Raw genomic sequence first — 21,179 nt, forward strand, 5'->3', positions numbered from 1 at the left:
CAAGGTTTTGCTTCTGACATGCCACAAATACTCAACTGATGTTTGTGGCAGTGCAGTGTGCCAAAAGCTAACTCTTGTGCATGACAGTGACAGATGCACACAACTGGTTCATCATGGGCTATTGTAGTTGGGAGCCAACATAGTTTAGTTAAGGGCTATTCTGCACTCAGAAGCTTATACAAATAAAACCATATTCTCCTTACATCATCCATCTATTTCTTTCTCCCAACTACCTAGGGCAAAACCCTTCATAAGGCTTTTTGTGCACCTGGACTCCAAAAGTCTGTCTGTGCTAGTCTGTGCCTCTCTTCTTCATTTCCCTGAGTGTCCCTTGTAAATTGTTTACTGTGTCCCAAATTTTCAGATAGTTAATTCTATGTGCAAGGAGAATGAAGGATGTCTTTCCTTCACTTCAGTTTTAAGCCATTGTAGAAAATAGTCAAGGATTTTCAGGAGGAGCACCATTTCAGGTTTCATTTCAAAAGCTTATGGCTAGTAATATCTTTACTTGGATCAAACAGAGTGACACAAATTTTATACCCAGATCTCTTAATCACGTATGTTAAGCAAACCAAAATGGGGGAAGGGGGGTGAGAAGCTGTACTGATATAATAGCCTCAAAGAGTGCAGATTTCTGTGTGTAGTATTTGCAGGGTGCAGTGTGGGGATAAGATTCAGTAAGATCCAGCTTCCCTTCTGGTACATTTAGAATTGAGATTGCAGAAAACTGTATTCTGAAGAGTATTTGTTCTGATTTTTTTAAAATTTAATTTCATTACAACCATAGCAATATTATCAACACAGGTCAAACCCAGTTTTAATAGCAAAGGAATTTGTGCCTTCAGCATGCATACCTAGGACATAGGCAAATCTAATTGTGTATTGCAAATAGTCATTGTATAGCATTAGTGCATAGTTCAGAGAAGAATGTTCCCCTGAGGAACAATCATACATGGTCCGAAATGTGATGAGACCTAGAGGAACAGACATGCATGATCCGAACTCCCCCCCCCCCATTGCCACCCTTCCAAAATGACATCCTTGTTTTACAGGCCTGTTTGCTAGTTGGGGGAGACTTTTTTTGATTGCCCCATTTACCATTCAGCCAGTGACTTCAGGCCTTTATTCTGATGCAAGTTCTTTTGTTCCTAATGAAGTTACTCCTCGTCTTTGTCTGTGTTAGCTGTGAACAGAACCTGGCCCGGAGTCCTAAGGCTTCAGCTGCTGTTGTGGATAATGCATTGCTATTTGCGTGGCAATATCCAACCAAACTCATATGGCTTTCTTCCTTTTTTAATTAAGTCGAATGCCAGCAGCCCAATGAAGTTTGCACTCCTGGATAAAAGGGCTGGTCTGTGCCTAGCATTGTATTTGCCAAATGGTTCGCTAGTCATTTCAGTACAAACAAATGGATGGTGTCAGTAAGTCTGCAAACACTGTTGACATTTAGCCTTGTTTATGTTACTTTCCTTTGCTGCACATTTTTGGCTCAAAAAGCTACTGTCGGAATCAACAGTGACTTCCTAAGCAGAAGCTAAGGGCCCCGTCTTCTGCATCTCACACTGGGACCCCTTGCATTATTAAGTGTGTGAGCTTTGACTTAGTGATCTTTATGTTCAATAGATCATTTGGCCATCTAACATTACAATAATATTGGACTATGCATTTATAACAAGGCAGATACTATATTGTTCAGTTGTTCCCAGTTTGTTTTCCCCCAGCTCTGACTTGAAATGGCAGAAGGGACACAGCAAGAATACAGCATTTCTTGTCACACATTCCAAGGGTGAACTTTCACAGTTGCTCAAATTAATGCAGTTTAGCTGTCCCTTAACAACCTTTAACCTCCCCATCTTGTAATATAGAGGAGGGGCATTGAAAGATCAGGGTGGTGAGAAAAGGTAGATTCTAGTCACTCCTTCTGTACTTACTTTATTCATCTATTCCTTCTGTATGTTGGGGGTTCTCCTCTGTTTCGGTGACTGTAAGAAGAGAAAAAAAGGAAATCAGTTGATCCAGATTAGTTTATGAAGAGCTGTGATCTTGTATGCAAGGGAGTGCACTGAGACTGATGCACAAGTTTTGCTTTTCCATCGTTGTTTTTTTCCTTCTGCTCTTTCATAGCATGCTTAAGGCCCTCTTCTCTGCATCTTTCTTTCCACAAGTACATTCCACTCAGCATCCAATATGAAAGTGCAAACAATAAGGTGCAACTATGGTGCAATAAGGTGCATCCAATATGAAAGTGCAAACAATAAGGTGCAACAATAAGGTGCAACTATGAAAGTGCAAACATAGTCAATGAGGCATTTTTTTATATGTGTGTACACTGAGTATGTTTTTATCCCTCACAACACTGGTTCACAGGGAAATGAGAAGGTCCTAGAATTTCTTCAGATAGTTCTCAGCTCTACAATCTGATGCAGAGCAAAGAGCACTCAAGCCCATAGATTTCATTGGCTTATGTGCATGTGTCGAACTCTGCATGATATTGTGGCTAGTATGTAAGAGCTGAACACAAATGGGTAGGTTAATGCTAATCATTATTATGGAATATATTACCTATATCTGAAGATAGGCAGGAAGGCAACAAGTTAAATCCAATGGGATAACTGCATCAAAGTTTCAGAGTACACACTGAAGCTGTTTTCTGAAATATGACACACTTACAGCCCAATCCTATGCATGTCTACTCAGAAGTAAGTCCCACTAGAGTCAATGGGGCTTACTTACAGGAAAGTGTGGCTAGGATTGGGCTGTTAGTCTGTTTGGCTCTGTGATATTCTGACATAAGGGCAGCTCTCCAAAATACAGGAGACCTGGCAACTGTAATTCTTGTGTGTTTAAAATTTTATGTTAGGCCTACAGTCTAGTCTAACATGACCTAATCCTGTGTCCCCTTGGCTCTACTGTACCTGTTTGTGTTTGCTAGCCTTCTTAGTGCTTATTTCAATCTCCTTTAAGCTGGGATTGCAATTATCGCATACAAAAAATTGCCCCAATAATAATATTTTAGACTACAGTTCAGCACCCGTTATTCATGTGGAGCTCCCCTGGGAACTAGTTGGCTTTGCCCATAAGTTAGTCAATGTAGAATTGCATCCATAAATCAGTCCTGTGTCAGCTTTTAATCATAATTCTGGTAGCACTTTAAAAAAGAAAACAGCAGTTTTCCCCTTTAACATAAATAAGAGCAAATTTTATCCTTGCAATCTCAATTTTTTTTGTTTTTTTTTTTGGGGGGGGGAATATTCTTTTATTATTGTAAAAATGTATAATCTTACTGAATTTTTCAGTTGCTGCTTTTTCTCTCATGTTCCCAGACAATTAGATCATTAAGGGTAAATGTTATTACCTGTTGCGCTGTTAACTCTTTAAAGCAAAGAGGAGTTTCTATATATTTGTCAAAGTGTAGGAATTAATATGTGTGTTTACTATAACATGTGATTGCAGCAATACAGGATCAACAGCGTTGTACTATGTTCTGTTACTTAGGCATATGAGTCTAGAGAATGGACTGTCATACAAGTGGGAAAAATCCTTTTTAAAAGGTTATTTATTGTCATTCCGACTTGAGTTTTAAATAGTTTCAAATTTTTGTAATACTTTAGGAAGGAAACATTACTGTAGTTATCTTATTTCATATTCTTTTGAGAAATGCTTCCAGTTTAATATATTGTACCTGGGTTTTTTCTTCTTCTTCAGTATTAACCAAGAAATGACAGTGAAATTCAATGAACAGCACTCTGACAGCCACAGTTTAAAACCTGTGATTGAAGTGAAATGTGTAAACTTCTGCTGGGTTATCATGTGCTTTGAAATAGAGTATTGTTGGAAGTAATTAGAAAATATATTAAGGTTTCCTGGTAATGAAGGCATGTAAGTTTTAATAATTGTTGCTTTCTGAATAAGTGTCACACTTTATCTTTAAATGTATATGGAGTTCCAAGTTAGGTCATTTCTGAATGGAATGTAAAACAATACTAAAAACAATGCTTCAATAACTTATCTTGGTGTTGCTAATAAAATTAAAAAGCTGTTAACCATTAGTATAGTTTGGAGTCATTTTGTTAATTCACTCAACAACAGAACTGCCAGGGTGCTGGCCTATCAGCTGAAAGACAAGAATCCAGCTTGAGGTGTTTTTACAGGAAAACTGAGCCGTGCAACTGGTTGGAATTTCTTTCTTTCAAAAAGACAGATTTGTTACAGTGAAAAGCCACTAGCACATACTTTTTTGTTCTTCTATCATGAAACAATTGGCTAACTAAAGAGGAGTATATTAGAGTTCACATCATAGGGAGACATTCTTCTTGTTTCATTGACAGAAACCAAAGATCACGTAGCTTGATTTTAGGTTGCCATGTCATACCCCAAAGAACAATACAAAATAGCACAAACTTTTATGATTTATTTATTCTTTGTTTAAAATTGTAGTAAAGTGGGTGATGTGGAAATTGTGACTCTATTCCTTACCAGAGTCACCTCATTCTTCTTCCCATTGTGTGGGACACTTGAGTTCTATTACAATAGTTGAGGAAATTGGGGAGGGGGATGCAAAAACCGGACAAGTGTCATTTCCTGCTTCATTTTAAGGGAATCATGTGAGTCTCTAAGGATGAAATCCTATGCACACTTTCCTGGGAGCAAACCCCAGTGAACACATGGATCGAAGTAAACATGCCTAGGATTGTACTGTAGGTTACATCTGGGTGATGCTAAAAGAGCTTACTACATGGATGGAGCAGTCTTATGCAAGCTAGACTATTCTCCATTTAGCCCAACACTGTTTACCTGACTGGAGGTTGTTCTCCAGAATCTCAGACAAGGGGTTTTCCTAGTAACTGAGATTTTTCTCTGAGGCCCAAATATCAGATTTTCCCTCTCTCCCGCTAGTCTATCTTACTTGAATGTTGTCAGTTTTAGATAACATATTGGTAGTTTTTTGTTTATGCCATCCAAACACCATGAGTCAGGACCTGACATTTGAGTGTTCTGTGTCATACTGAGAAAAATCTGTAGTTCACTAGTAGAACAATTATATTATTTTGGAATGCCTGGAAATAATACAGCATTTGTGAGATAACTGTAACATTTATCCAGACTCAGTGTGAGATTATTTGTTCTCTCTCTCTCTCTCTCTCTCTCTCTCTCTCATATGACACTTCCCCTCACTAAGCAACTTAATAACATTAAAAAGAAAACAGTTAAAAAATCAGGAAAAAGTTGCAGCTGGAGCAAAACATATTCACTCTTAAAGGTCTGCACCCATACACTTTTGTGCACAAATAGGAGATCATTTTCTATATCCCACAGGCAATAAGAGTGACAGAATGTTGTCTCAGCACTACAATAGAATATTTGTGTGAATAGAATAATTTGAGATCAACACCATCACATTGAACTCTGTAATGATACAGCTGAAATTGCATCACTAGTGTGAAGGCTGTGTTGCCATTGTATAAGGATTTTGTTTTGTCATATATAGCAATCACTAAGACATTGTTCTGGCATTTATATATATCAGGTATGAATGCTTTGGTCAGGGCCATTCGTTCATTGACTTCTTTAAAACTAGAAACAACTAACTTGCAGCTGTCATGTGTGGCAGTGACAATGTACACTTCAGCTCTGTTTGCACATCCTAGGTCCTGCTGCTGCTAGGGCATTGCAACCCATTACTTCCCCCAACAAATTAACATTCTGAATTAGGCTGAACCTGGCATGCTTATCACAGCATATTTCAGATCCAAAGATGAGGCCAATTAGATATATAACTCAAAAAGGTATGTAAAACTAAGGATACTTAGATTTTAAAGCTAAAGATATAATATGTATAGCAGTGGTTCTCACACATTTAGCGCCGGGACCCACTTTTTTAGAATGAGAATCTGTCAGGACCCACTGGAAGTGATGTCATGTCCGGAAGCGACATCATCAAGCAGGAAAATTTTAGCAATCCTAGGCTGCAATCCTACCCACACTTACCCAGGAGTCAGTACCATTTACTTTCATTGTTAAAAGAATAAACATAGTAGCTTGTTAAAAGTATAGTTTTGTAACATTTCCCCAAATGCAGTCACATACCATGGTCTAATATATTAAAAATAACATATTGAAATGAATGGGGACCCACCTGAAATTGGCTCACAACCCACCTAGTGGGTCCCGACCCATAGTTTGAGAAACACTGATGTATAGCATGAGGTAAAGTTTGACACTGTGATGACATCCAGTACATGTACACATTCATGTGGGGGCTAGATTTGTATTTGTCCAAGAGATACAATCCACTCTCTTGCATGTATACTCAAAGCACATTCAACTGAGTCCTGTGTGAGTTACTTTCAATAATAGGTGCCTAGAATTACATCATTAATTTAAATGCCATTTTGGATATTCATACACGCACACACACAATTATTTACAAGAGTGTTCCTTTTCGTTAGCAGTTTCTAGCTTCCATTTGTACCACTGGGTTATTCATTGCATCCAGATAGAAAGAATATGGTTTTTATCGGCCCAAACTTTCACAGACTTTCTCGTTCAAGAAAACTCTTCAACAGACAGGACAAAACAATATATTATTAGCTGTACATAGAGCAAAGCTGATCTGTACAAAACAGATTTCACAGAAAGCAACCTAACGAGAACACTTTTAGAACTTCAAATGTATACTAATACATTGACCAGAAGGGAACCACCTATTTTTTAACAACTCATGAACACCAGATCTCTGTTATAGCCAGTGACTTTTGCATTCAGCAAAGTTGCAAATTTTAAATCTCAAACACACTTTGAAAACGTGAAATACTGGTGTGTGTGTGTGTGGGGGGGTGTTCTCCGGAAAATGCTGAATTACTGATGACCAACTGATGACGAAAAACAGATTACCACTTCATGGTTACCACTAAGGCATCTCTATATTATGTTAGGAAATATGCAGCTTGCCATCCGGTAGATGCCCAATGGCCTAGCTGCAGAAGTGTAGTTTTCCTTGTACTGCTAGTCTCTTCATCCTTCAAAGGGTGAATTCCTCCACCCATTGATAAATTTAACTTGTCTTACAGAAACATGTTCAATTTTCCCTGAAAATTCTCAGACATTTCAACTTGTCAGGAACCCTGAAATTCTTTCTGAATTTCACTTTGTGTGAAAAGTTGGTGCCAATTCTAGTTTATATGGAAGGCATCAATGACAGACATAGATGAATGAGAGCCAGTAGGTAATGCGATAATCTCTCTTTACCTAAAACCTTATTTTGCCATGGGGGAGGGGTGCTAAAGTAGGGTACATAGGCCAATGCCTTCATGTTCTAATTGATGCAACGGCCCCATCCTGACAGCTGAGGAATGTGGGACTACATGTCTTATGCTATGTGAATGTTGGTTGCTGTGCCTGCATAGAAGCCTCTCTCATGGTGCAAATAGATGGTGCAAACAGATAATGTTGTAACATTTGAATATACATATTGTCCTTCTTGCATTACAATTAATTGATAGTGGCTGGTAAGTATAGGGCCTGGCCTCTTATTGACTCACACGTGTAGTGACCCATAATTGCCCCACCTTCCACCCATGTGGGCTTCAATTGGATGTGCTACACCTAACACATCCTAGACTGATACATTATAAGTGCCAAAGCAGCAACAGTGTTCTAGATATCTTTACAGCAATAGATATTATTGAACCTTGGAAAGTATTTATGTTGGCAAAAAGGTGACCACTAACTATTAAGGAGGAATGCTGCTGCTGCTGCTGCTACTACTACTACTAAATAATAACAATAACAATAATTTATGTAGCACCATCAATGTATTTGGAGCTTTACAACAAAAGAAGGGACCAATCCCTGCCCTGAGGGTTTTACAGTCTCAAAACTGACAGAAAAGTCCTGCAGTAGTCCCACAGTGACATATTTTGGAATGCATGTGCACATGCCAGGTAGTCCCTCATGCTGCCTGGAAGCTGATGAGTCCTCCCCTTCATGCTGCCAACCACAGTTAAAAATGAGGAGGTTTACTGGGAGGTCTCGGGGAAGCAGACAACAGCTATTGGGCTATCCAATTTATTCTTCTGGTAGGGATGGAGGGCTGGACATCTGGAAATTGTAAAATGGTGCTGGGGGAAGATGGTGGTCCACTGCTGCCACTGCTCCCCCACAGTTTCCCAGTAAGCATCCCTATGGATCCTGGCTTACTGGGTAGCAGCAGGGAGCAGCAGTTCCTTATTGCCTCAGGGGTTGACTGAGAAGAAGTCCATATCTCCACCTTTGGAGCAAGTCTCTGTAAAACAGGTTTCACTGGGGAAGTAAATTGTTGGACAGGATGAAGGAAGGTGATGATCCAGTCCACTGAACAAAGAATCCGCATCATAATCCACCTGGAAGGTCTCCTGCACAAGTCTCCTTGAAATGTCTTGCTCAGGAGAGCTTCCCAATGGATTGCAGCCCTAAGCATAAGCATGAAAGAAAGGAGAGAGACTGGCATTTTCACTAGCTACGTTCTCACCATCAGCTCCCCTTCTGTTTGTTTGGGGAAAATCCTGGAGTTTAATCAGAATTATTTACAAGATAATGGCCCATTGTTTGTAGTAAGACAGATGCCGTCTGTGGGAATTTGGTGTTTTATGCTTCATGCGTTGCGCTGCCATTGCTGCTTGCAGATGGGATCACAGTGGTACTGGTGTAATCTCTTTTTTAAAAGAAATTTAGAAGAGACTTTCAATAGGACTTGGGGTTGGGGGAATAGTAAATAGGAAGGAAATCACAGCACTGGGGTGTGCATTTTTGTTTTTGTAGTTTGAATACCTGGGAACACTTTTGTGTTCGGCAAAGCCTGAGGTAGATTTTTTCAGAGTTTAGAGTGAATTGAAAATAAGAAAGGCCGTAGTCTCCCCTAAATATATCAGGTCGAGAAGATGCACAAAAAGGTGTTCATACATTCATTGTTTTACTAACTGCATTACAGTAGAATTTTCAGTATCTAGAACATTGATTATGTTCATATATGGATTATCTTTATGTATTTAATTCCACCTGCCTTTATGCATGTACCCACACACATATGCACAAATGCTAATGCAGGGCTTCTGATTCAATGTGCCCTCCTGTCCTCTAGAGGGTGCACACAGGTGCACAGAGATGGGAAAGGCAATATGTTTCTTTGCACAGTGTAACCTATTGAATGCTTTAGAGAAGACCTCTTTCAAAGCCTGTGGTGCTTTTTCTTGCTGTCATTTCTCGGACCTTATATGGCAAAGTGCCATCTATAGCCTGGGCAAATTCCTTAACATTGACTCCACCTGCAAACCCTTCTCACTTCCAGGTGTCTTGACCTAAGCCCTAAATATAAAGTTTGTAGCAGGGCCCCTTATTACTTTAACTTGCCCTTCTATTCCTTCTGCCTGGTTTTTCCTTTAGCTGTAAGCTGTTTTTTTGTGTGGCAAGATCAGCGATAAAGCATTTCAACTGATGTGGGAGTTAGAATTGTAGTCATTGGGGCTTTCTATCTGTGAAATGTGAAGTCATCATTAACTGATGGGTTTGGGTGCTGGATAATGATATTTTCCTGGCACAAGAAAACAGTAGTAATACATAGAAAATTCAACACATCTACCAACTTAAGCTTGCAAACAAGTATTATGTTTGGGAAGCATCCCAGTCAAATAACCTGAGATCTTTGGAGATGGAGAACTGAGATGGCCAAGACTACAGAGATATCCAAAGGGGTCTGTAGAGTATATTAGATGCAATATTCACCCACCCGCCTTGGTCCCATCACATTCCAAAACCTCAGACAAGAGTGAGACTCTGAGTTGCTTGTTTATTTGAAGAGCTTACTGAAAAATTCTTTTAATTTCCAAAATCCCTACAGAAATCTTACATGAGCAGAACCATCCAAATTCTCTCCCAGTTGTACTCTACATAACATTTAGTAGCAAACTAGAGCTATATGACCCCCCCCCCCCATTGAGAAATAATTCATCTTATTGAAGTATTTTGAGCTCAGAATTCTATGAGTGATTTAAAGTTGCAGGCTTGTGTTCTCTACACTCTTTCTTTGAAGACATACAGTGCTGCCCCAACTGGTTCAGTACCACTGTCCATGAAGGCTTAACTGCCCCAGTGTCAAGCAGGCAGGATTGCCAACACTGTGATGTCATTCTTGTGTTCAGCATTTACTCCTTTTTCTCTATGGGAGTAAATGGCAGCTGCCTTCTTATTTGTGAGAAGGTATAGGTATGCACCATTGATGGGTCGATAGCTAATATGATCCTGACAATTGCCAGTATCCCCAGTTGCATTCTGTTTTATGTTACTCCTTCCAACTCAATGGATGGTATCCAGGGACTTTGGGGGACATGTAAAATCTTCATGTCCTGATATTGGTGACCCCATTGTCTGAGGCAAAGAGCAGGTTTAGGAAGGACTATAGGAAACTGCTTTATTTTGAGTCAGACTACCAGTTATCTTGGTCTAGATGGGGTTGGAAGCTAGACCAGTGGTCTAGTTAAAGCAGGGACTCTCAGAGATGAGAGCCCTGGTAACAAGCCCAGACACAGACATCAGCTCTGACTGTGCTAGGGAGATGTTGGCTCTCTTGCAAAGCCCTCAAGTGAAGCCTTAGAATCTGTAAAGCAGGGAAGAGCAATGGCAATGTCCCATGTTTGAGACTGGAGTGGTGGGTCCATCTCCTGAAGTTTCTCTTGTGCAGAGGGTTCAGATAGCCTGGAGGAGTCCAGAATCTGTGCTGAGAGAACTCCCTTCCCCCAACCTGTCTCCTTGCCTGGGTTTTCCATCTCAGATCAGGGGCTCTGTTTCTGGAGTCGTGGCAGTGGTCCATCTACCTCAGTATCAACTATACAGACTTGCAGGAGTCCTCCAGGGTTTCAGACAGGAATGTTTCTCTGCTCTGCATGGGGATGTTGGAGCTGAAGCTGAGAGATTTTGCAGGCACTCTACCACTCCAAAAATGTTCTGCTCCCAAATGAGTTATCTCCATTCACATCTATGGTTGAATATTTCAGAACCCATGAGCGCGCCAGATTACCACAGGTGTGCACTGTCGCAAACATGCTGTAAAGCTGGGCGAGCGCCCTTGCTAGCCCTGCGCTGGCTGTCACAAGGACCGCCAAGCAGTGGAGAGGAAGGGAGGGTGGGGGGAGGCAGAGAGGAGGCATTCCAGGGAGGGGGGAGGCGGGCGGAGGGCAGGGAGAGGGTGGGGAGGACGTGTGACAGGGAGGCAGGGAGAGGATGGGGGGAGGCGTGCCGGGGGGAGGGAGCGGGGAGGGAGGGAAGCGGGACTGGGACCAGCTCATACTGGGCCAGCTCCAGCGCTCAGTCGGCACTAACCCTCACAAACGTGCTTTATGGCACGTTTGCAAGGTGCATGCCAGCAGTAAGCTGGTGCATCAAGCTCAGGATTGGGCTCTCAGTCTGATAGAATTGCTTTGTTGATTGATTTCTCTAAACTTTAACCAAGTTCACTTTTCTGGTATAAACATTTCATCACAACAATTTATTTCAAACCTCTCCCAAATTTTCTAATTAGGTGAATGGAGGTTGTGGAATATGACAACTTAAACCATTTCTGACTTGCACAGAACAACAGCGTTTGGTATTTTCTGCTCCCGAATGTTTGTTCAGTGCCTCCTTATTTGCCATTTCTGTGCTGCTCATAAGACTGTGAGTGTCTCTTTCTTTCATGCCAGTGGGTTTCATGTCTGAGTTATCGGTGCAGGCAAAGTGAAGTTGTGGGTGCTCTCCGTTGTCAAAGCCTGCCGCTTGAATGATAATAAATAGCATTATGGGACTGATTGTGTGTTAAGATGTCCTGGAATCAGGGATGAACTGAGCTTGTTAAATTAAATTTCAGCCCCTCAATAATATATCTGACCATTTGCAGTGATCTAGAGGAGCAAACGCACAAGGGTCTTGTATATGTTTAAAGGACAAGAAGATTTTTAAAAAATCAGCCCTAGTGATAAATGAAAGGGCAACAGCTAATGAGAATGGATGGAATGTGTAGCTTCTGATTTTCACACAGGCTCGGTTATAGCATCCGTCACGTAGTTTTCAGAAGAAAGCATACATCAGTTGCCTGATAATATTTATAGACCTTAGTCCTATTGTGTCAGCCTCTGCTGAAATGTTGAGTCATTTGAGATGGGAGATTATGCCTTTGGAGGTCCTGAAGAGACATTTCACATGCGACCAATTACCTCTGTCAGGGAAGGGAGAACTAAGTCCCACCTCCGTGGGTGGGATCCCCAACTCCCACTTTCAGAGGTCAATAACAGGGTTCTTAGACCTTTGTGCCTGTCGCTCCCTTCCAGCCAGACCTTTTCTGTTAAAACTGTTTAAATTACAAACCAGCAATAAAAAGGATCATGTGTGTTTTCCATTGAACAGGTTCTTTAAGGCTATTATGATAATTAAAAACATATGGTGCCTACACGAGTCAGAGGGAAACCGCAGATGTACAAATTAGGTATTATATAAGGTTTCTCTTGTTGTGCCCTTTTAAAAACATCAAGCCACCAAAGTTTAAAGAGACAAAGTTTTTTTCCCCTCTTTTCTTCCCCTCTTCCGGGGGTTGTAGGTAGTATTCTGTTACTAAAGCCATTAAATATGCATACCTCTTTTCTTATACATAATCAGAGCAAGCAAAATCTCATTCATGGAAAGGGGAAAAAAATACCACAAACAGCACGGGGGCTGCAGTATTTATGGAGGGGATATGGAAACACTTTGTTTCCTACAAGTTTATTGGCGACCATGAAACCTTTTGCATTTTTTATGATGTTTCCCTGCAAAGACACAGAGGGTTCTATTTATTAAATATTGAATTATATTGAAATTGGACTGATGCAGCCAGAGAAGGATATTTTCTGGAATTCGATTTCTTTTTTTTTTAAAACACATACATACATACTTACATGCATATTCTCTGTCTTTTTCCCCTCCTTTTAAAAGTGGCATGTATACTAATATTGATTTCAGTGCAAATAGTCATTTGTTTTAATTTAAAAATGCAGAATTGATTTTGGGAAGGTGATAAATACGACTAATAAAAAAAATTCAAAATGGGGATTTATAATGATTCTCTCCAAAGTCGATGGGTTAGCAAGGCTTAATGGAGAATAAAAGTAGATATATTCAGAAGTAGCCTGTTAATGATTATTTGTCATTTGCGAACACTGCAGGAATCTGACTATCCTGACAATATTCAGAGGGTGTGCTTTTTTGGTTTTTTATCATCTTACTTGCCCACAGTGCTTTGCAGTTCAGTACGTGTACCAATGAAACCCAAGCAGTGACCAAAGAGCCAAATATCGGAGTTTTGAAGGATGAAAACAGGAAATTCTATTTTTGAAATGTTCAGTTACCCATTTGTTTATGCCTCCATTGACACAAATCTCTCAATTTAAGTATTGTTTCCTAAAACATATATCCTTTACAGATCAATATAAACTGTCAGTGAAACATTTTTGAACTTCAAAACAATTTAGAGACAAATGCTGTTATGGACTTTTCTCCCTGTATTGAGCAGGCAGATGTGTTACAAACTAGGGAGAAAGTGAATTGTATTTTCACATCCCTTTTCCATGCAACATGACTTCTCCATTGTATGAAATGAGGTCCCTCGGATCCATCTTGCCCCTTATTTTTGAAGTGTTTATTGAGCATATCTACATCTTATACGGGATGAAAGAATTGCATGTATAGCGTGGAATCATCCGGAGGCATTGATCCTAGACACTTTGTGTGACCGAATCCTGCAGAAGATATATGTGCAGAAGCAGGAGGCACACTCACGGAGGCAGCGTTGAAGTAGAAACCCACTCACATCCATTTTACAATGCTTATTCATTCTAAACCCATGGAACTGTGTCAACACATCTTATAACGTGGCTGGGAATATACACCCAACTAAGGCTGCCAGGTGTTGCAAGTGACCAGTTTACATATTACTAGAGCAGGCCTGGAGTCAGAATGCTCAACTTACACCTCTTCTCACCCAAGCATATTTTCTAGAAAACTGTTCACCAAGAACATAGCCTACAGATTGTTTTAGCTTCCTGCTTTTTGACATTTTCTGATGGAATTTTAGGTGCTGTTAAAAGTGAAATGCAGACTCCAGTGCATTCAACTTGCTCTATGTATGTATGCTCATACAACCAGTTTTCTCTACTGAAAACAGTGCCCAGCACATGCTACACTTGCAGCATATGCTGAGCAACTTTCTCTAAAAGCAGTGAATTTCAGGTAAGATACCAAGGCTGCAATGATAAACCCACTTTCCTGGGAGTAAGCCCTGTTGATAGAGGTGTTTGTTTCCAGTGAGTAAGATAGGAGCTTAGGGCCCAATCCTAAACAGTACACGCTGGCTCTCCGCTGGCAAGCGTGCTATTAAGCATGTTTGTGGGTCCTCAGCACAAGCCCAGTGCCAGAGCTAGCACAGTGCCAGACAGCACTGGACTAGCACCGGTGGAATGCCAGTGCTCAGCTGCTCAGCAGTTGCCCAAACCGCGGGGCAGTGGAGAGGTAGGTATGGGTGTGGAGGGAGGCGGGGAGGATGCTTCTGGGGTGTGTGGAGGTGGGGGTGGGGGGGAGGAAGCATGCCAGGGGATGAAACGGGGAGGGAGGAGGGACCTGCTCTGTGTTGAGCAGCACACAGAATCGAGTAGCTTCATTGCAGGGCTACTTTCCTTACCCCAGGGGAAGGGGACAAGTAGACATGTGGTCCAGGCTTGAGCCGTTACTGAACACAATGGGTTTACTTCTGAGTAAAACAGCACAGTTTTCAAACACCTCTACCTATTGAACACAAAGGAGCTTACTTCTGCGTATATGTGCCTTGGACTGTGCTGTCAGGCTACCTCATATTTATCCAGGAGCAGGTCCTAATGAACTCAATGGGACTTATTTCTGAGTTGATTTACATAAAGGTGTGCTGTAAGGTTGTATCCTAAGAAAGTTAGTCGTGATAAACACCACTGAAATTAGTGAGACTAGCTAGAGCACAATCCTGAGCTCGGCGGCACGCCTCTATGCCGCCAAGCACAGTTGCAAACATGCCGTAAGACACCGGCTAGCTCCTGCCCGTGCTAGCCCAGCGCCGGCTGGTGCTCAGCTCCCGCAGCTCAGCGGTCTCCCAGACCACTTACCAGTGGTACAGTAGGTGGGGACAGGGACGGGGCGTTCCAGGGAGGGGGAAGGCCGGCGGGGGGTGGAGAGAGGGCGGAGGGAGGAGTGCCAGGGATGGGAGGGAGGAGGATCAGTGGAGCTGCACTCCGCAGGATCCAAGGCGCTCGGGGAGGGCTCTGCGTCCTACACGAGCGCTCTTTCCTTACCGCCGACCTTTTGGTTGGTGGTAAAGTGAGTAGCCCCATTGTGGGGCTGCTTATCTTACTCGCGGGAAGGGGACAAACATCCCCTTCTCCTGAGGTGCCTCCTGTGGTAGCATGGGATGCGCTGGATTCGGCGACAGCCCTCCTCGGTGCCACCAAGACTGGGTGCCCTGAGCAGCTCAGGATTGGGCTACCTGTTGTGAAAATAAAACCCCTTATTTCCAATGAGATGTGCAGTGCAACCTATGCTTATCTACTCAGTCCCATTGAGTTTATTGGAGTACTTACCTTAGTCTCAGGTAAGTATGCATACAATTTCGACCTTAGCCTTTACTCAGTTTCTTAGGATACCTTAAGGCTGCTGTCATACACAAATTTTCCTGGGAATAAGCCCCACTGAAAATAATGTAAGTTACTTCTGAGTAGACATGCATAGGATTGAACTGTTAGTATATTGCAATTCATACTGCTGATCCTGTGATCATCGCAGTGTCTTCTCCTTTATTCTTCTTTTGGCTTCCTCAGCTGTTGCCCTGCCATCATATCCTCCCCACCTTTGCTCTGTCTTTCAAAACTTTTGCAAAGAGTTTATATAGAGCAAAAGAGCTTCAAATCCAGACTAACATCTGGGGAATCTAGGTATGGGGATTGGAAAGGCACTCTTAGAGTGGTGCCTTTCTGTTCTTTTGTGAGTGATAGCAAGCTTGCTGTGTTATTTCGTATGTAGGTATTACCATTTTAACTTTTACAGAGGTAAAATAACACCTTGTCACTCAGCGCAAGTACCAATCACAAAATGAATTAATTGTAATAACTGTTGTCAAAGGAACAAAAGACTTGTTGCTTTCCTAAGCAGATTTAACTGCCACTGATAACTATATACAGGGGTTCCCATTGGGCTTATTCATTGTATGTAGTCAGAACATAATTTCATCTGTCTTGCTCTGTAGTTCGGAGTTAAGTGCTTAGAATTGGATTAAGACCCCTATACTTTGAAACATATCATTAATTAGACCTTCCCCCCCTTTGTTTATGAAATGTTTCCTTAAAAAAAAAAAAGAAAACCAAAAACATTTTAACCAGTTAATTATAGCACTGGATTTCAGGACTAATTTGTTAAACAAATAAGTTAACACTGGGCAGAAGAGAGAGCACAGAAATAAATATATAAATATAGCCTCCTATAATGCTGTGGATATGTTTCTGGAAAACAGAGTGCTATGTGAAACAGTGCTATAGGAGGTAATTATAACACTGTTTTAATGTAGATGCATTCACAGTACCTTCCTCATCAATCCTTACTCAACTCACTTGCCAGTCTGCTATGTTATTGGCCACAGTGACCGTCACTCCTTACATATGACAGAGATAGGAAATGATGGGAGCTACTCTTAGGAAAACCAGCCAGATTATGACTCAGCCCTGGGAACTACAGGCTTCTTGTTGAAGAAGGCATCTCACATAGATTGCCTTGCCTGCTGTTTCCTCTCTCAAAGCATTTCCTGCTAGCAAGCAATTAGCCCTGTGCTAGCCAGAATGTGCCACTCTCATTGACACAGCTCCAGGTGTGAATAAGCAGTTCCCATTAGTAGAAAGCTGAGTGCAGGCAGTTGTACTTTTCTGCTCCAAAAACTTTTGAGTGGTTTTATGGATTCTAGCCTTTTTTTCTTTACTGTAATAATTACACCCAAGCCAAAGAGTGCAATAATAAAGAGAATAACAAGAGTGTTATAAAAAAAGTGTTATACATTCCAGTAATGCCACCTATAACTGATCTCCTTTAGTAATTTTATCAATTGACCTATTAAAGATATCTCATTTTCAATGTATAAAGATTTTGAAGCCTTTGACTTCACTCTTTAGTCTCCGTTCCCTCCTGTAAACTAGCTTAAATACACGGAACAGAAAATTTTCCTGCCTGTCTCTGCCTCCATCCCACGTTCCTCTGTTGTCTCCCTTGCGTCACAGTATGTAGATTGCAGTGACAGGGATCTGTCATTTTGTTGTGTGTAAAATGTCATGTATATTGATTACTACAGTAATAGTACTAGCGATTTACCAAAGGCAAAGATAGCAGGTGCCCTGGGTTAAACAGCATAATTGTTTGGAAAGCAGATTTAAGTGTATCTTTTAAATCAGGCGAAATGTGCGTGCCTCAAACCAGGGAAATTCACTGGTGTGCAGATACCAAATCTATCCTGTTGGCAGGCATATCCAACGTAACCAGCACATCTAGGAGGTGCAGCAGTATTTGCCAACCCGAGAGTAGGACAACTGGTGTCCTAAAGCTTATGGTGCTTTTGCGATGATGACCAAGAAAGACACCTGACCATCTTTCGTCCAGTTGTGTTGGTACTATCAGAGGATTTTGCTTCTGATATGCAGAATCCCCAAAGAAATTTTGGTTATAGCAACATTGGTCTTGTCTTGAAAAGGCTCAGATTTTTTTTCTACAATTCTCTTCATCTTTCACCAGTCCAAACCCAAGGGATGTGCGCATCCCCCCTGAGATGTTTCACTTGTCTCCTAGAAACTTGGTTGGTTTCCCCTGAGAACTGTCAGGTGTCTGGGAGGAACCCTGAAATTCTCTCCCGGTTTCACTTCATGTAAAATTCATTTCATGGAAGGGACTACCTGAACTGCATCCAGGCACCCCCTTCTCCCTGCTTTTCACTATTTACCAGCAAAACGATTCTGTAATTGAATAGCATTGTCTATGTAGGATGTGAGAAGAGGGAGTGTCAACATGGGCCGTTCCTTCCTTCAACAGACTATTTGCATTATCAGAGGCATTAATTTAAACCACAAACTCTCCTGGTTCTCTACTCTAGACAAAGGCCGCATACCTTGGATCAAAATTTTTAGCTACATGCAAGGCATGTGCTCACATCCAACTGTTGCGCTTCTATTTTTATACAGATGCATTGATTCTGAACCTACTTTTTGAAATCCTTCCTATAAAATCTGTATGTTTAATATGAGATAAATGAGCTGCTGGATTAATTGGGAATGGCTTCTTGATCAACCCACTTTTGTCCCAAATATACAAAGAACCCCCTGCAGGCTAGAAATAGCTCGATATCCCATAGACTACTTCATTCTTATGCATAAAATTAGCTATTTTTGTGGGGGGGGGAGCTAATTAACTAATTTCACAAAAAAGTTTTAGGATGGCAGGAGCTGGTGCCAACACATTACACACAATTTGCATGGCTATTTAATAATCATTGAAGAATGCAGCAGTTCCTTTATAGTTTATTTCCTGTTCCCTGTATTATCTTAAAGGAGCACTCATCAGAAAAATGACAGGGTGGGATCATAAATAACTGTCAGGAATATGATACCTTAATACAAAATGCACACATTCTGAGCATACACACATTTGAATAATGAATGTTAAAATACCCAGACGCAGGACTTGAAAGAGGATCGGGTTCTCAACAGGGCCCATGAAAAGGGGGTAATTTGTACCTGGGCTTGGGGCAAAAAAGAGACCCAGGAGCCAATGAGGGATGTGAGGGGTGCCCCATGAAGAGGGTCTCTGGGGGTCACCTGGCAGGGTGCCAAGGGTCAGCTGGTTGGTCTCATCCACCTTCCTGGGGTTCCCTGCAGGGGAAGCCTCAGACCAAGCCAGGGAGAGGGAGTTCACGACACTCTTGTCCTCCTCCCTGGAGGCAGAACCTGATGCCCTTGGTCTTCAGGAAGCTGCTGCTGCCGCCCTCCCTCTCCTGTGCCTGTCTCAGCACAGTCTTCCCTGCTTTTATCCTCCCCAGCCACACCCTCGGCTCCTCCTCTTCCTCCCTCTCTACGCTTAAAGGGGCCCCAATCCTAGCCTGCTTTGCTCCTCTCTGGGGGTTAATTGTGATTCTGCCTGGTGCACTATGCCAGTCAAGTGAGCTGGGGAGGGGGACTGGCTCTCCCAACCAGCTGCCCTGTGTCTTGCCTGGTCAGCTCGTGAGGTGGTGTCAGCTCTGTGGCCAGGTAAGGCAGCCAGGTAAGGCAGGGGTTGGGCAAGGGCTTGACCCCTGACAAAGGAGGCCCAGAAATTTGTTGGGATATTATATTTTCTGATCTCACCTGGATTCACTCCCCGTGTGGGGCATTCTGGATGTGTGGCTGCTGCTGCTACTGAAGGCCATATGTGCTGGGCCACGGTATGCATACATGACACTCCTGAACACTGTCAAGTCTGGAAGGAAACTGGCCTGCTACAGTAGCTCTTTGGCTTGTGGATCTGCTTGCCATGAAGGCATGTATAGGAGCTCAGGGACACAGCTGTGGGGTTATAGCTGCTGCAGTAGTAGGTTTTGGTGCAAAAAGGACACTTTCCATTCCAGTGTGAGCCTAAATGCAATGTTACTAATTTTCTGTAATGGCTTTCTATATTTAAAAGATTTTAGAAAGACTTAGTAGTGTGTTTGGTTTTCCATATTACTGTATCAAGCTGCTGACACTACATGGGCAGGTGAAACTGGGCTCCACATTGGAAAGCCTAGTAGACCTGGTTTCCAAAAGCTTTTCTGGTTGTTGCTACCCTCCCTCTGCCTTGATTTGCCCCCTCCCCACCCCTGTTCTGCCCACCCTTGTCACCACCCTCCCCAGCTCTGTTTCATTCCTCCCCCTTTGGGAAGGGACCCAAACGAAACGTTGTCTCTCCTGATAAAATTCCTCTTGGTGGCCCTGGTCCTCATTTCTTTTGGGCCCACCTGAACTGCATCCAGGCATCCTCTCTCACTGCTTCTCACCTATTTCCTAGCTAAATGATTCAGTTTTGCCTAGATCTGTGCCAATGTAAATCTGTACGCACCATTCTTAAGTAGAGGTGAGTATTTTGTCCTTCTGTATGTGTGCTATATACAAAATGTAAGGTGAGAACATTTCTGAATGTGAAGCATATCACATCCAGTGAGGCTGCTCAAGAGAAATGTTTTGGGCTCCCCAGGAGCCCCTACCCCAGAACTGCACTAGTAGTATTGATGCTTTTAAAGTGTCCTTAAAAATTTTGTCCAGTGTTCAGACAGAACTTCCAAAACCTGCCTCAACTTGGCTGTTGATAGGCTTCAGCAGCCCTCAACCTTTTTTTTTATAAAGAACTCCTGAGAAATGTCACTGATCTTATCAGAACTAGGTCTGAAACTGATGGGAGTGGTGTTTTGTGAAAGCTTTCATCACCTGTGAAAAACTGCTGTCCCTTGGGAAATTGTTTGAGATGGGGCTGTTCAAAAAGGACAAAAATGTTTGTCCATTCATTGTCAGGACAGATAGTATTGCCCTCGCTGTGAATAGATGTTGTGATATCCTGGTGCAGCAGGACGGACCAGCTGCAGTGCTGCTACTCATGCTGGGGGCTGTTTAGTTGGTGCATTTTGTGGTCAGATCTCCCCTACACTATGTCACACTACCTTGAGAACAAAATAGAGCAGGTAGAGAACTCCATGGAGGGGGAGGAAGCAGTTCTACCATCTCTTGCCACAGAGGAGGCTGGATTCTTTTCAGGGGTGGTTAAGATTTCCAGGTTCCTGAGGCAGGGTCCCAAATGCTGCCTGCCACTGTTACTTCTCTCAGCAACATGGAAGTGCATGACTACCTGCTCGCAGTTTTTCACTCACAGTTGAAAAAAAGAAAGAGGACAGACTGGAAGGGAAAGTGGTAGAGGGCAAAGAAGAGTAGAATGATGGGCTAGAACAGTGTTTCTCAATTAGTAGTACTCAAGGTGGTATCTGGTGGTACTCGTGGGACCCCTAGATTCCTTCTGTCTGGTAGTGAGACCAGCATCACAACATGGCAAGCAGTGGTTGGAGGCTCAGCTCAGTAGTCAGAGCTCCA

General features: G+C 42.2%; 1 protein-coding gene across 11 annotated transcripts in view; it reads left to right on the forward strand.

Annotated features, from left to right (window-relative positions):
* Nucleotides 1-21,179, forward strand: part of ZNF536 (zinc finger protein 536) — a 551,190-nt gene that overhangs the window by 365,708 nt on the left and 164,303 nt on the right. The window contains exon 8 of one of the 11 annotated variants that reach the window (XM_066636761.1): nt 3,706-4,049. The exons of the other annotated variants lie outside the window; for them this stretch is intronic. Within the exon in view, the coding sequence (XP_066492858.1) occupies nt 3,706-3,722 (17 nt within the window). The 3' untranslated portion in view covers nt 3,723-4,049. Of the gene's footprint in view, nt 1-3,705; nt 4,050-21,179 lie in introns of those variants that run through there. 11 annotated transcript variants of the gene reach the window in all.

Source organism: Tiliqua scincoides, chromosome 9 (genome assembly GCF_035046505.1).
Source record: "Tiliqua scincoides isolate rTilSci1 chromosome 9, rTilSci1.hap2, whole genome shotgun sequence".
NCBI classification, from domain to species: domain Eukaryota; kingdom Metazoa; phylum Chordata; class Lepidosauria; order Squamata; family Scincidae; genus Tiliqua; species Tiliqua scincoides.